Source organism: Stenella coeruleoalba (genome assembly GCF_951394435.1).
Source record: "Stenella coeruleoalba genome assembly, chromosome: 3".
NCBI classification, from domain to species: Eukaryota; Metazoa; Chordata; class Mammalia; order Artiodactyla; family Delphinidae; genus Stenella; species Stenella coeruleoalba.
This window is the reverse complement of record NC_137148.1, coordinates 152,408,946-152,426,027: the sequence shown is the minus strand read 5'-3', so window position 1 is coordinate 152,426,027 and position 17,082 is coordinate 152,408,946. Positions and strand designations below refer to the sequence as shown.

Genomic DNA, 17,082 nt, shown 5'->3' with positions numbered 1-17,082 from the left:
CCCCCTGCAGAGCAGCCAAATTTGTCAACAGTGAGAACATTTAAAATAAACAGAGCATGATTTATAAGGTTATGTGGCGTTGTTCTATACAATTCCCCCCTTTTTATTTTTTCAATAGTTAGCTTTAAAGATCTATTTGCACGTTCTATAATACCTTGTCCTTGAGGGTTATATGGAATGCCTGTAATATGGGTAATTCTGTAATGAATTACAAAATGTTGCAAAAGCAGCGGGCCCATTATCTGTTTTAATAATTTTGGGAAGGTTCATGAAAGCAAAACAGTGTAATAAATGAGTGATAACGTGTTTAGTAGCTTCTCCGGTCTGTGCTGTAGCACAGAGGAAACCAGAATAAGTATCGATAGTGACATGAACAAACTGTAATTTCCCAAAAGACGGAATACGAGTAACATCCATTTGCCATAAATGTCTAGGTAATAATCCACGAGGATTAACAACATAATGTGGAACAGGAAGGTGAGGTAAGCATTGTGGGCATTGCTTAACAATTTGTGGGGCGGCTTCACCAGTAAGGGAAAATTGTGCGTGCAATGTAGCCGCCGACTGACGGTGTAAAGCGTGCAACGGCTGTGCTGCTTGTGAAGCAGTTTGATCATAACTTACCATAATATGAGGGTGTCCAGGACATGGACCATGAGTATCAAGAGTATGAAGATAATGAATGCAGTACATTAGCCATTCTTGACAGCATGATGAACGGAAAGGAGGAGTACGGTAAATTGGGACCTGTCCTGCTTTAGGGAAAAGAGATTGAGGAGGAGGAGTAACTTCAACTCTATTCTTGGGAGGAAAATGTACAGGATAAAGATCACGTTTAGATCGAGTTAAAACATCTGCAGTCGCATTAAGTTTAGTCAATGGACCAGGCAAGTTAGAATGAGCACGGATATACAGACCTGCAACAGGACCATCATGGGAACGAATAAGCTGTTGAAGCAAACAAAAAGAGGATGATAATTCAGGGTCATTAGTATGTCCTATGCTCGCAGTCTCCAGAAGAAATCACAAGCTAATAAGATATTTACTATCAGAAAACAAATTAAAAGATATAGAAGGCAAATGTTTAAAAGACATAATGACAGCATACAGTTCAACACGTTGAGCTGAAGTCAAGGAAGTTTCTTTAACGAGGTTTGTTCTGTGGTCAATGATTACAGTAGCCACTCCTGAAGAAGAACCGTCCGTAAAAACCAAAGGTACATGAGGAACAGGCTGTTGCCTAATTATAGAAGGAAAGATATGAGTTAAGTTTGCTGAATTGGATCAATTTATCAGCAGGGTAATGGCGTTCCAAGGTACCTGAAAATCCTGCAAGAGCAAGACCCCATTCATTACTATGTTGAAAAAGCCAATTTTGTTGACTAACTGAATAAGGGATAATAATTTGAGAAGGTTCTATACTTATAGGTTGTAAGCATCTAGTTCTACCTTGCATTATTAAATTACTAATAAGTTCATAATAAGGGTTAATAACTTTAGAGGGTGTAGTTTTCATATGAATCTATTCAATAATTCCAACAGTTTGCCATAAGACGGCAGTAGTCACGTGAGGAGTTGGACAAATTATTAAGAAAATTGGAAGGTGAGTATGAATTCTAGTTAATTGTGTAGAACTGATAGATCTACTGACTATTTGTAAAGCTTGAAATCCTTCTGGAGTCATAGAGCGTGAAGAAGAAGGATCTGAGTCACCTTTAAGAATATCAAACAAAGGCTGTAATTGAGCAGTAGTAAGTTTTAAGGAAGGCCTTAGCCAATTAATATCTCCAAGTAATTTTTGAAAAGCATTTCATGTTTTTAAATTATCAACTCGAATTTGCAGTTTTTGAGGCCTAATAGTAGTGTTATCAATATATTTTCCCAAATATAAAAATGGAGATTGTCTTTGAATTTTTTTGAGGCAGTGACCAAGCCAAATGATTGTAAGGACTGTTGTAAAAATGGAAAAGCAGTCTCTAATAAAGAAATATTATCAGTGGCTAAAAGCATATCATCCATATAATGTATGAGATATAACGATGGAAACCTTTTTCTCACAGGAGTCAAGGCCTGAGCCACATATTTTTGGCATAATGTAGGACTATTTGCCATGCCCTGAGGCAATACTTTCCATTGAAATCTCCTCATGGCTTCCTTAAAATTTAAGGAAGGCAAGCTAAAAGCAAAATGTTTTCTATCTTCAGGAAACAAAGGAATAGTGAAAAAACAATCTTTTAAATCTATAACTAAAAGATGATAATTGTGTGGTATGGCTGTTGGAGAGGGTAGGCCTGGTTGAAGAGCTCCCATTATTAGCATAGTTTTATTAACAGCTCTTAGATCCTGTAATAACCTACATTTTCCAGATTTTTTCTTGATAATAAAAATAGGAGTATTCCAAGGACTACTGGAAATTTCTAAATGCCCTAATTGTTCCAGTACTAATTGTTCTGCAGCTTCTCATTTCTCCTTTGTGAGGGGCCATTGGTCCACCCATACAGGGTCATCAGTCAGCCAAGTAATTGGATCAGCAGTGAGTGGAGAATCCAAGGCGCCTAAGAAAAACCCAAACCTTGTCTATCATTTTTTATTTTCACATCAATAGGACTGACAGTTCCTTGTTGATTTGTTCCCAGCCCTTTTGTGGGAAGAAATCCTTGATCCAACATCATATTAGAGACTTGAGAGTTTGGACTATAAAGTAATACTCCCATTTCTTTTAATATATCTCGGCCCCAGAGGTTTAAAGGCAGCCCAGGCAAAACATGAGGCTGGAAATATCCTGAATGGCCCTCACTATCTTGCCATAAAAAAAAACTGACTACTTTGCATAGGAGAAGAACTTTGTCCTATTCCGTGAAGTTCTGTAATAGTAGGACTAATGCGCCAACGTTTAGGCCAGTGTACCTGCGTCATAACAGAGACATCAGCTCCAGTGTCTAACAAACCTGAAAAAACCTTTCCATTAATGGTTCATTTCATTTCTGGACGTTCTTTCCCTATCTTCTGAATCCAGTAGGCAGCATTAGACGATCCAAAAGCCTTTGTTTCTCTCTTTTGATGTTGTAAAATTTGTCCATGAGGTACAAAGGGCAAAAGTAGCAATTGTGCAATTTTATCACCAGGAGAAATAGTTATTATATTTTTAATAGTTTGTGCCATGACTTTTATTTCTCCTTCGTAGTCAGAATCTATGACTCCTGGCATAACAGTTAAACCTTTCATGGCGACGCTACTTCTTCCCAATAATAGTCCCATCAAACCCTTGGGTAAAGGTCCACAGATGCCCGTAGAGAGGGCCTGAGGACCCATTTCAGGAGTTAATACATATCGGGCGGAGGTACTGAGCTCCAGTCCTGCGCTTCCTGGTGTTGCTCTGGAGAGCGAGGATATTGTATGTTTTTGTTTTTGGTTAATGTCTGATTGATAATTTGAGGAGGATACACAGACATTGCCCTTATTATTTGTTGGGGCCGGGGAAGGCCCCGGGAGGAGTTCCCCGACAGTGGTGGCCCATCCTTGTGGGCCACTGAGCAACAATCTTGTGCCCAATGTTTTCCCCTATTGCATGTAGGGCATAAACCAGGGATTTTCTGACCATCTGGAGGTTTCTGAGTAGGGAAGGAAGGACTAGGGTTAGAATTAAAAGATCTACATTCTCTAGCAAAAGGACCTGCCCTTTCCGCATTTAAAACAAGTCTTTGTTTTCTTTTGATTGTTTTTAAACCCCACGTTAGTTAATGCTGCAGCCACAGCAGCACCCTGTATATAAGTAGGCCCAATGTCTGCACAAAGGCGAATATAATCCTCCAATGTTCCCCGTTTTCTCCAAGGTCGAATCGCAGCCTGACACTCATTATTAGCATTTTCAAAAGCAAGTTGCTTAACTACAATTGTACCAGTGAGTCCGTCCACAATGAGTCTCCCCACCGCCTGTGACAACCTATCTACAAAATCAGCGTATGGTTCATCAGGTCCCTGTCTAAGTTTTGAAAGATCTTCAGTTTTGTGTGTAGAAGGACATTTCCTCCAGGCTTGTAATGCCAAATGATTTATTTGAGGATAAGCAACAAAGGGATAAGTTAATTGATCTTGTAAAGAAAGATATTGTCCTTCCCCAATCAGCATATGATAATCAACTGGAATATTATGGGCAGCATTCTTTTCTGCTTGTTCAGCAGCCCGTTCATAAAAATCAAACTTCCATATTAAATAATCTCCACCATTTAAACAAGCTCGTGCAATAGACTTCCAATCAGCGGGGGGAAGAGCTTCTCCTGTCAACCATAGCAGTAGTAAAAGGAGCAGTGGGCCCATATTGAGCACAGGCAGATTTTCAATCTTTCAAAACTTTCAAAGGGAGAGCCTGATGCTCCCTAGTAGCTTGTTGAGGATTATTAGGACCAGGTCTTTCTATGACGGGACAACAGAAAATAGGATCTTCTCCTCGTTTTATTGCTCCTTGTACAGCGCGCTGCAAGGGACTCAGCATTTTTACAGATGTAGATTTTTGAGGAAGACAGTCCTTATTAACCTGCAGCTTTTTCACTGACTTATCTATCACAGCCATTAGAAAACCATCCTCAGGATAGTTCTCTCTTTTATGTTTACAAGCCTCATCTGTTAAGTCAAAATGTTCCTCTTCATCTAAACTATTGAAATTAATTAGCTCTTTCGGTTTAGGAAGTGGCGACACAGTAGTTAATACAGTCTCTCCTTCTGTCAGAGGCTTATGTTTTTCTGACTTTACATTCAAATCAACACTATCATGAGAAGAATCTAAACATATTTTTATCAGACTCCACAAACTATATGTAACAACAGGAGTATGAGTAGGCCCTCGAGACTCGTAATAATTTTTTAAATCTTCTCCAACTTTCTGCCAGATTTCTATGTCACCAGAGCCACCATCAGGAAACCAGGGAGATGCACCATGGATATGCTGTAAAAATTCAGTCAACAATAAAGTTCAGAAACTTTATTACCCCGAGCTTTAAGCATCAAAAGTAAAACCTGAGCAAATAATTCATACATCTTTGAGCCCTTTTGCCCCATCTTATTTTACTTCTGACTATTGCCTTATGCCGCTATTCGTTTCACTTTTACTGGTGGCCACACATATTTTGCATAAGCGTTCTCTTACCTGCACTTTCTTTTTCTTTTAATTGCCTTCACGCTTCAGGTCCCTGTTCGAGTGCCACTTGCCGCGGACCAGCCGGAGAAAGAGGATCTCACCGCCCAGGGTCAGAAGGGAAGGGGTAAGGAACTGAAGTAGCACCGACGGGTGGGATCAGAAGGATCAAGACAACTGATGGTTGCAAGGCAAATTGTATTATGCTACAGTTGCAGATTATCTAGACTAGAAATCGGAAGGTTGCCAGATGGTGGTTTACATTATCTACAGACTGTCTCGGCTCAAGATAAACTTCCCTGGGAGGAAACCCATAAACCCAGAAGCATCAAAAATAACCTGCATGTGCAGGGGGGAGACAGCTTGCTTGTCTCATTTTACATTCTTTCTGATCTCTGGGCCCTGGTGATTTATCTCCCATGGAATGGAACAAGGAGGGGAACAAGTAGGGACAGTCCCTTCGAGCAGCGGCCGCATGCCTGGCATGTCCTTACCTGCCCTCAAGGCTGACTGCTTCCCACACGTATGTTGCCTTGTTTAAGCCTCAAGCCCTCGATCCTTTGTTGAAATACAATAATTTCATTCCTATGGTTTTCAATACCAAAAACTCAACCTCCAGGAGGGCTAAAGTCTAATTTGTACTCCAAACCAAGTAGCAGTGCAGTTCGCTACTACTGAGACTGAATCCATAAAGACTTCAAGACCACGTCCAGAAGACAAGTTATTATATATAATACCCTAGAAGGTCTGAAACATAATTATCATATACATAGCTGGTCCTTCAGAGCTTTTTACCTATAACATGTTTTTTGATGAAAGTTATTTAATGTACTGGAGATAACTGTGACTTACTGATCAAATATTTGAATACTTATACTTACCTGGGATTTCATTTCTGCTGAAAGAAAAAGGAAGAACAGGACTCACTAAAACAAACAAACAAACATTAGAAATGAAAGTAAAAATCTTAACACACACTATCACTTTTGGAAGCAGCATAGAGGGGCAGTCAACGGTAAAACACTGGTGAAATAGGTCAACACTCTAGGCCAAAAATCCATTATTATTATCATCAGTGACAGTACCACAACTGTGCCCTTCAGAATTAATAATCACTCCTAAGAATCTTCATTTGGCACCAGATGATGCGGTTAAGAGAAACACTCTGGGAGGTTTTGAATCAGACTTGTTTTTTTGTTAGCCAAGTTACAGGAGAATTTTTAAAGTGGGGGGAAGGGAAGAAGGAAACGGACCAGGAAAAGAATTTAAGCCATCATCTATAAACCAACAAAGCACTGATAGTTCCGAACATTATGTCAGACACTAAAATGACTGATATAAGCTCAAGTGGTTTACAAAACCTATAAAAAGACTACACCAGCAAAGTCCCCATTTATCTGTAGAGTTCAGAAACTAAAACAAGGAATATTTTAGCTTAAAAGCTTATCTCAAGAGAATCATACACACTTCACATGAATAAAAATACCTGAAACCAAACATTTTTAAAAGCTCCAATACCCAAAATATAAAGAAAAATATTAATTCAGAAGACTCAATCAATCCATGATAATCACAAAACGGCTGGGCAATCTCTATCTCCCTTCCACACTAACCATCCATCCCATGGAAGACCAAGGGAGATCAGACCTTCCACACTTACCTTCCAGACCTTCCAGACACCTGGCTGCTGCAAAATTCTATGGAGACTCCTTGTGGAACAGCAGTTTCCCATCTCTTGTGTCTCTCCCTATCATGATCATGATCATGCAGGAAGCAAGTCTGGCTGTGCTATTTCTTATCATTGTCTGTCACCCATCTGCAGCATGGTATTGTACAGATAAGGAAAAAGTAGTTCCCTTTCCCCCAGAAGGTTGAGGCTCAGGTACAGGGTAATTCTCCTGTGCACACAGTCATTATTTAGGCCGACTCAGTGACTTCAACAGGCTTAATCATGTGATCAGGTTTGTTGCCAGCTGCGTAATGCTCCCACATCTGTAGATAGAGCCGCTCTAGGTCCATTGTGTATTGCTTGGTGTTGAACAGAGGGCTAGATGTTCTCTGCTTCCAGACTTTGCCACGAATTTTCTTCAGGTATTCTAGATCAGTTCCCAGTTTCACAGCTATGTCTTCATATTCTTGTCTATTTTGAGCAATAAGCTCAAGACAGCCTAAACAAGTGAGCTGGGAAGCTGCAACTCGGGAAGCAAGAGTCTCTCCTGGCATAGTCACCACGGGTGTCCCTGACCAAAGGACATCCATCCCTGTGGTGTGTCCATTACAGAGTGGAGTGTCCAAGCAGACATCAGCCAGCTGGCCTCTCCGAACATGTTCCTCTTTAGGAGCAACAGGTGAAAAAATGATACGGTTCTGGGGAAGGCCCATATTTTGTGCATACTGTTGAATATTAGGTTCTCCTACTGCTGGAAAACGCAACAGCCACAGTACACTATTGGGAACACGCTTCAGAATATTTGCCCACATCTGCAAAGTAGATGGGTCAATTTTATATAACTGATTGAAGTTACAGTACACAATGGCATCTTCCGGTAACCCGTACTGAGAACGTGTGGTTACAATAATGGTACGGGGAACCTCCTCTCCAGTGGCAGCCTTAATGTTGATCTGGGTAGTTGCCAGTCCATTGCTAAGACTGAATCCATTAATTGTTATCTGAATTTGTCCTCTGTTAATCATTTCAATAACTGCCTCTGCAATAGTATTCATAGGAATGACAGGCATATTAAGAGCCGTATTACTGCTGTCTGCGTTGTCTCCTCCATCAGGACATTTCATCTTGACAATCTGCACATCTGGGAGACTATCAAGAAATGCTTTGAGGTCGATGCCGTTCAGCACAATCCGATTGTCATAAATGTGCCCATTGGACTGAAAATCGATGACTGCCTTCTTCTTCAGGTGAGGGAACATATTAGCATGATCGCCAATAAAGAAAGTATGGGGCATATAAGCCAGTTTCTCAGAATACTGCTCAGCAACTTCAGCAGGTGAAGTTTCCTGATCAGTGATGATATAATCCATGAAAAACACGCCACTGGTCCCAGGGTAGCCCAGCCACATTGCCTGAATAGGAGCTGGCCTGAGAGCAAAGAGTTCATTTCGAGCACCCCTGGTATAACCATTCATATTTACAAGGATATGTATACCATCTTGATGGATGCGATCAGCTGCTTTCCCATTGCATGGAATCTGAGAAAGATCAATGAAATGATGGGCTTCTGCCATCACCTTCGCTCGGAAGTTTGTGCCATCATCTGGGCTCAGGGCATAACAGAATACCTCAAATTTATCAGGATTGTGCATGCCTGGAATAGACTGCATAAGATGAGAAGTAGGATGATTCCCAAAGTCAGAACTCACGTATCCTACATGCAGTCGACCATCACTGAGCTTCAAGTCTTTTGGATGTTCGTACGGTGGTTTATGAAGGACACCGATCTCATCCAAGCAGAGGTTCCCGTGGCTCTCAGCAATAGCCTTCCTGAAGCCATGAGAAAGAGGATAGAGCATACTATGATGAGGCTGCACAGAAGGCAACCTATTCTTCTCCAGCTGGTCAGCCACAATGCTGACCAACTTCTTCATTCGCTCATCATAGTCTGTCCAATCACAGACAATCTGCAGGCAATGAGCCAAATCACAATAAGCGTCAGGAAAATCAGGTTCAAGCTTCAGAGCAGTGCGATAAGAAGCAATTGCTTCTGGAATATTCCCTGAATACTTGTGAATGGAAGCCAGATTGCTGTGGGCATCCGCAAGTGCAGGGTTAATCTGAATGGCACGAGTATAACACTGCAAGGCTCCCTGAACATCCTGCATCTCCTTTAGAGTGTTTCCCATGTTACAGTAGGCATCAGCAAAGGTAGGACTGATTCGAACAGCCTCCTTATAATGCATCAGAGCTTCCTGCAGTTTTCCCTGCTGCTGCAATACACTTGCTAAATTTGAATGGGCAACAGCAAACTCTGGGAAGACTTCTAATGCTTTACAGTACAAGCGAACTGCCTCTTCAATGTTCCCCTGGTCTCCTTTGATATTGGCTAGGTTATTCAGAGAGTCTGCATGGGTGGGACACAGCCGCAGAGCTGTATTATAACAATCTTCTGCTTCGGCAACACTGCCCTTCTCTTCCAGAGCGTTGGCTAGGTTGCAGTAAGCATCAGGGAAATGTGGTTGCAATTCAATAGCTCGCCTGTAGGTGTCTATTGCCAGATCTATCAGGCCTTGCTCATAGTATACACAAGCCAGGTTGGCATGTACCACTGCATGATTTGGGCTCAAGCTTAGGGCACAAAGGTAAGCTGCCACAGCTCTGTCAAAAATCCGTGCCTCTTTCAAGACATTTCCTAAATTGATATAAGCATCCAGAAAATTGGGGTCAAGCGTGACAGCCTTTTCAAAGTGATGAATTGCAAGCCAAATCTCCCCTTGTGCATTGAAAACACAGCCAAGATTACTCCAAGCTACTGCAAAGTTCGGTTGCGTCTCCATTGCTTTCAAATAACATGCCTTGGCTCCTTCCAAGCGACCCAGGGCTTTGAGCAGGTTCCCCAGGTCACTGCGAACACAGTACAAATCAGGATTGCACTGAAGAGCAGAGACGTAAGCTTGTACTGCCCCTTCCATGTCGCCTGCTGCTACCAAAGCGGCTGCCAGGTTAATATAACCATCGATGAAATCTGGTTTGAGATGCAATGCATGCCGGTAATGCTCAATTGCTTCCTGCAACTGCCCTCTTTCCTTGTACACATTCCCCAAATTCGAATAGGCTTCTGCCAGAAGAGGGTTCTGTTTAATTGCCAGAGTACTAAAGTGGGCAGATCTGTCCAGCCTTCGACACTGGAAGTGTAGAGATGAAAGTAATAAAAGTACTCCAGTATTGTCTGGCTCTTGTCTCCACAGCTGCATGCAGTGTCTCTCAGCTGCCTCAAAATCTCCTGCCTGATACTCTCGATGTACCAACTCAGCTAACCCTTGGAAGGAAAGCATACGTTTCGTTGGTTCTGTGCTGTCGGCCACGTTGCCCACAGAAGACGCCATCTGGAGCTTCTGGAGAGAGTGAGAAAAGGGGGTAATTGAGTCCCGCTGCCGCCACTACTGGCAAGAATGTTTCTAGAGGTAGCAAATATGAGGGCAGCAGCCGTACCACTGCTTTGGCAGGCTTAAGCGGCGGCGACAGTTACAGGCACCGAACCTTAGGAACTCTGGTTGGCCATCTACCTCTCACGCTCTTGACATCTTAATTCTTAACCCTGCCCTCTTCCACCATTTTTCTCCTAATCAGGGAATAAAAATTACCTATACACTTGCCTTAGAAGAAATCAAAAGTCAGTAGTCCAAACACTTTTTAAAGTTTTGTTTTCTGTCCAGTTGGAAAGGAAATACATGATTGACTTTACTTCATCATTCATATAGTCAATGTGGAAAACATTAGGGCCGTGAATTTCAATACAGTAAGATCAGAAAATTTTAAATTGGCCTTCCCAAACCACTAATAAGTAACCAATGTTGTATATAATGCTAAAATCTTAGAGACTGAGTTTGATATTTTAAAAGTTCTGAAAAGATTAGCTAATTTCTCCTCATCATACTTCTCATGCCTCAAACCTGAGTATTACTTTTTTAAAATTAAATTTATTTATCTTTATTTATTTATTTTTATTTTGGCTGCATTGGGTCTTCAATGCTGCGTGCAGACTTTCTCTAGTTGTGGCGAGCGGGGGCTACTCTTTGTTGCGGTGCCTGGGCTTCTCATCACAGCAGCTTCTATTGTTCTTCCACAACTCTATGGGTTCCTTTTTAGGTCCTATGAAGAACCCTAGAAATTAGTTCATGGAATTATAAGTTTTTGCAAAATTGTCAAAGGTGGGATATTTTAACTTCCATCAGGTAAGACCAGCGTCTCTTTCTTTGCCAATTTTCCTTCTATCATATTCCGCTATGTTGGATCATATTGGAATGGCCACAGGCTTTTTTGAAATCTGGCTAAGGAGATTTTCTTTTTTCTGTGGTACGCGGGCCTCTCACTGTTGTGGCCTCTCCCGTTGTGGAGCACAGGCTCTGGACGCACAGGCTCAGCGGCCATGGCTCACGGGCCTAGCCGCTCCGCGGCATGTGGGATCTTCCCGGACCGGGACACGAACCTGTGTCCCCTGCGTCGGCAGGTGGACTCTCAACCACTGCGCCACCAGGGAAGCCCTAAGGAGATGTTTTAAGTGAGGCTATTATGTGATTTTCAGACACCGCCATATGTAATTGACTATATACTATCGCATTACAGGAATAACTTCCAGTACTCATACTGACTACTCTACTGACTTAACCTAGCACAAGACACAGAAGCATAAGGACAAAACCCACCTTACAATATAGCCATGTCTTGCACTTCACAGCTCTCAAAGCATGTGCGTTTGAAGAAGAAAAAAACAACTGAAAAGTACAAAACCAGAAGCTAATCTGTGGAAAATTATTTCAATCATCAGGCATGTGAAAGATAAGTCAAAGATTCAGTTCTCATCAATGCTTAGTCAAAATGGAAATTTTCTTCTGTCAAGAATATACTCCAGGGGCTTCCCTGATGGCGCAGTGGTTAAGAAGCCGCCTGCCAATGCAGGGGACAAGGGTTCGAGTCCTGGTCCGGGAAGATCCCACATGTCACGGAGCAACTAAGCCGGTGTGCCACAACTACGGAACCTGCACTCTAGAGCCCATGAGCCACGACTATTGAGCCTGCGAGCCACAACTACTGAAGCCTCCGTGCCTAGCACCCGTGCTCTGCAACAAGAGAAGCCACCGCAATGAGAAGCCTGTGCACCGCAACAAAGAGTAGCCCCCAGTCCCTGCAAGTAGAGAAAGCCTGCGCACAGCAACGAAGACCCAACACAGCCAAAAATAAATAAATGAATGAATGAATGAATGAATGAATGAATATACTCCATCAACAATGTGTGTAATGGAATGGTATGAATGAGTATTTTATCAGAATCCCTGTAATGCACAAACCTATAGCAGTACTGAGATCAGTAATGCATTTATAATAGTAAATACTTATGAGGAAGTAATCCATAGAGGTTTTCTCAAAGTTAACAATGAAAATGAATGTGACATTATCAATAATAAATTGTGAAGCTGAAATAAACTTTTCTAAACTATTAATAACTAGAAGCAAATTCTAATCAACCATGCTACAAGAAATCTATGTCTAAAAACTACGAAGTTTATTTCTTAAAATTTTATTTCGAAAATACATAAACTGTCGTATGAGGAGGCAGTTAAAGAATATATAGCTAAAAGAGTGGGGGAAAAGTTTTATAGAGACACATCTGGCAGTAGTTAATTTTTAAATGTCATTTTTCTAGATTTTGTGACACCTATAGTATTGATATTTGAAAGCATTTAAAAAATTGTAATTTGAAGATTTGCTACTTCCAGGTAGAATAAAATATTTGGAAGCAAAACAACGTTTCCACTGAGAAAAACAAAAAAAGCCAAATAAAATAGCCAGCATTCAATCAAAAAGTTCTAGACAAACCAAGAGATAGAATCATATGGCTAAAATTCTAAGAACAGATAATACAAAAATATTTACATAAGATATTGTGTGTCTTTATCAGGAAAAGTCTTTATCAAGAAAAGACTTTAAAATCATCAGAATTAATATTATATTTTATTTATTTGTATATTATATTTATATATAGATATTTATATATTTATATAAAGAACTTAAAGATAAAGCCCTAGTTAAGGCAGTGACAATAGCAGTAGCAGTGGGAGTGAAAAGAAATGGTTATATTCAAGCATATTTTGTCAGGAAAAGTCCATGATCAAATGTCTGACTGCATACATGGGATGGATAGACGGAGTGGGAAAAATCAAAGTTAACTATAGAGGTTCTAGTGAAGATGGGGTTGCCGTCACCCAACCCAAGGGGCTGCGATCATCCCCAAGGTCTAGGAGACTCAAAGGGAAGGTCATGGTCAGAGGCAAAGTTAATTGGTGGGAAAATAAGACTCCCAGTCTCTCCATCTCCTTATACCAGTTTTTTTGGTAACATCTTTATTGGAGTATAATTGCTTTACAATGGTGTGTTAGTTTCTGCTTTATAACAAAGTAAATCAGTTATACATATGTCCCCATATCTCCTCCCTCTTGCATCTCCCTCCCTCCCACCCTCCCTATCCCACCCCTCTAGGTGGTCACAAAGCACCGAGCGAGCGCATCTCCCTGTGCTATGCGGAAGCTTCCCACTAGCTATCTATTCCTTATACCAGTTTTGTTTTTCTGCTCATATACGTAGCAGCATTTCATTCAAGGGGAAAGTCATTGATCTGACTGGTCAAATTAAACAACATAGTTCAAGGCACATTTACAGTGGTTAGTTCCTCCACAATTTAGAAAGTCACATTCATAATTTCCCTCTTCCTACACCGCGGAACACATTGGCCATTCCTCCAAAGTTTCCACTCCACAGAGTGGACCAGAGATGACGTGAGCCCAGAACTGAGAGCTTGGCATGAGATGGTGTCAGCCCCACGTAGAGCTCTGGCATAAATTATAACCCAACCCAGCTCTACAGAGAGCTCTGCATGGAATCCTGGGAGTAAACTCAGCCATAATAATGGGATTCTGTTTTTCATTTGCTTTTCTTCCTTGCTTAACTTTCCCTGGCCACTCTGACAAACAAACTTTCAGGCATTCCTGGGCCACTCACTAACTTTATTCCATTTAATCTCATCCAGATTCCCAAGAAAATTACTAACTATAAGGAGGGAAATTTGGAACATGGTAAGTGTTAGATGCCTGAAATATACAGGTCATTGAATCCAGTTAAGTAGCAAATTATCTGGATCTCAAATATGCCAGTAGAATAACAGACTAAGCTCAATTTAATGTACTCTTACTGGAGACACACGTAAATTCTGGGTCAATTTTGAAAAAGTTAAAAGGACATAGCTGAGATTAAAAGAAAGAAAGGAACACCTGCGTGTTTCAGAAAGTAACAGAGAAATTAAATCCAGAGAAAGAAGAGCGGACTGATGTCTGTGGGTTCCGTTCCTTAGTATAGGCCTTATGTAAATAGGGGCTGGAGCTAGAAATCTAACATTACCTTGAGGCCAGGAATTTATAGACTCAGGATGGAACAATATTGAGAAGTTGGTACAGATATCCTACAGAAATTTCATGAGGAACTGCTTAGTCCATTAAGAGGGCCAAGGGCGGTGGTGAGGAAGATTGATATCTCTTGAAAACCTTCAGGTACAGAAAACATCAACACCTCTGAAAAGTAGGCCTCTCCTTCCCAGCGTTGTGATGGCCAGGTTGTCACTAACCTGTAAGGCCCTGTATGAATCAGAAACTGCAAGGAGAGTAATTCAAAGAAAAACAGATGCAGGATGGGTGTGGCAATAAATCCTAGGACCCTATCAGAAACAAAATTAAAACCACTCTAAAGGGAAATTTTAACAAACCAGAGCAGATAGTATCCTAACCAGAATAGAATAATAATTTTGAGGAAGTTACTTTAGTTATTTAAGTAATATTCAACATCCAGAGCAAAATTCCCTTAAGTACTGTACTGGTGGAAACTAGGCAGCACTATGGAGACAATAAAAAGGTGTTTACCATCAAAAAACATCAAGGTAAGAAAGATAATGTCTAATTTTTAATTATCCTGTGGTTTATTGAAATCTTTTGGAAACCCAAAATAGAGAAAACCTAGCAGGCAATGAAGACTTAAATATTTAGAGATTTATCAACTCATCTATAAAAGCTTTATTAATCTCTTCTTTTAATACCACTCCTGAGAGGTATAAATGTGTCCAGTGATAGGGTTGAAGAAGCCTGAGAGAATTTCAATTGTTTACTATTCTTGGTCAGCTATTAAGACCGTTCAGGAGCATCTTGATTTTCATGGCATCATCCAACAAAAAGCAGGATATTTTACAGAAAGTCCTGGTCCACTTTTTGGCTTGCTTTTGTGTTTACGTTTTTGGTTTTCTCACATTGGGCGGTACATTAGGCTACCTATTGCACACTCCCTCATTCATGCATGCATTCATTCAAACAATATTTACTGAGTTGAGATATTTAATTAACACCCAATAAATGATGTTTAGATGAATGAATGCGCTTTTTATCAAAGTAAGTGTAAGTACTGAGAAAAATTACAGAATGTATGATCCCAGCCCCACAAAAGCGTATAATTGTGTTGAGGATATAACATATGCTGGTGAAATAACTAATATATCATATTGGACAGTTTCTAAGTTCAAAAATGAGTTTTTGTAAATAATCAGAGCCTAAGGAGGACAAAGAAGGGACAGTTCATTATGGGTTGAGTCTATCAATAAATGTACATTTCAGATGAGATTTGAGATTGACCTTAAAGAAAGAAGAGGACTTAGATATATGAACAGAGAACAAAAAAGGCATGGTGATAGCATGTGCATGGATAGTGTGGCCAATATTTATGTTCTTCATTAAAGACAGTCAGAGATAACCCAAATGTAACTGTTTCCATGGGTCCATTCTCAGTATCCAAACAAAACAGCAAATCCTATCTTAGTAAAACTAATGAAAAACACAGTCTTTAACAAAGACATTGTGAAGGAAAGGGGGAGAGAAAGGCTTGCGTCCCACACCACACAACAAAACTTATTTAATTATGTGTTTCATTTTCTCCTTCTGAAAATTTCCTCTCCCTCTCTCTGTATGTCTCTCTTCTCCCACCACATCTGACCACACTCTACCAGCCACCTTTCCAGATCTTCCCAGAACTCTCCTAGTTTCATTATGCCACAAGTTAAACATCTCACAGGTCTCCAGGATGCATCCTCATCACTTATTCCACAAAGACAAACAAAGGACACTTCTCAGGATCAAGTTTCTTGGAAGGAAGAGGCCACGAGGAGTGATTATAAATAATATAAGGTGGAGAGCAGTGACTTAAAATACCATTTTTCCTCTTAGAATGTGAATACAGGGAACTTTGGGAAACTAGAAAATCTGGAAAGGATTCATTGATAATTATTTATTTTCAATGAATAAAATAAAATGTAATAATACGGCTAAACTCTGACAGATTAACTTTTTCAAAAGTTGCTTTCACACACCTTCACTATTGGGATGTTTGATAAACACATCTTTCTTCTTTCTTTGCAGATACTGGCACCAAACTTTCAAACAATAAGAACCTTCCCATAAGTCCCTTGCCAGGCAAGATTAAGGTATAACAATCCAAACAGATTTTTGAAGAAGATAACTGGTTGAAAGCACAGGAAAAGAGCTGGGTTTATCTTTTTCAACAGTCACATAATGAGTAATGTGGGAATTGGTTTACAAAGTCTCTCTCCATGAGGGGCTAAGGTTAAGATTAGAACTTCTGAGGCCAGAAGAGCAAAATAACTACAACAACACACATATTTTCAAGAGCCGCCCTTTGGATGTGAGGGATTGATTTTTCCCACGCTTTCTTCAGCAGCCCAACTGGTGTCTTTAGTAAATGACATAAGAGAATACAGTGTGGCCAAGAAGGCTTAGATTTCCTTAGCCCCAAGTCAGATATTCTCAAGTGACTGTCCACTCAAATTAAAAAGAGAGATTTACAAGAGGAAACTGGATACAACTGAGTGTACTTTTATTTCAACCCTTTACCTGAATGTTTTGTTTTGATTTCAGTTCTCCACTGAAGTTGCCTACATTAATATATTTTTAAGAACATTTCCTTAAGTTGAAGTATTCATTCAGTATATTCATTTACTATAATTGAGAAAAGCCAAATGACTTAGGCAAATTCATTTCTATATTGCCACAGCAGTGTACTGTGAACTAAATGACACCTGGCAGTTCTTTACTCAGATACTAACTCAATTAGAAGGCAGAACAAGGATACCTACCCATTCAGGGAAGGAAAGGTCACCTAGCCTCTGTAGCTG

General features: G+C 40.4%; 1 protein-coding gene across 1 annotated transcript in view; it reads right to left on the bottom strand.

The window, feature by feature from the left end:
* Nucleotides 1-235: 235 nt before the first annotated feature.
* The window catches only part of LOC307183213 (UDP-N-acetylglucosamine--peptide N-acetylglucosaminyltransferase 110 kDa subunit-like), a 38,950-nt gene continuing 22,103 nt past the window's right edge, over nucleotides 236-17,082 (bottom strand). Inside the window, exon 4 of the mRNA XM_079915421.1 lies at nucleotides 236-10,198. Within this exon, the coding sequence (XP_079771547.1) occupies nucleotides 7,049-10,198 (3,150 nt within the window). The 3' untranslated portion in view covers nucleotides 236-7,048. The remainder of the gene's footprint in view (nucleotides 10,199-17,082) is intronic.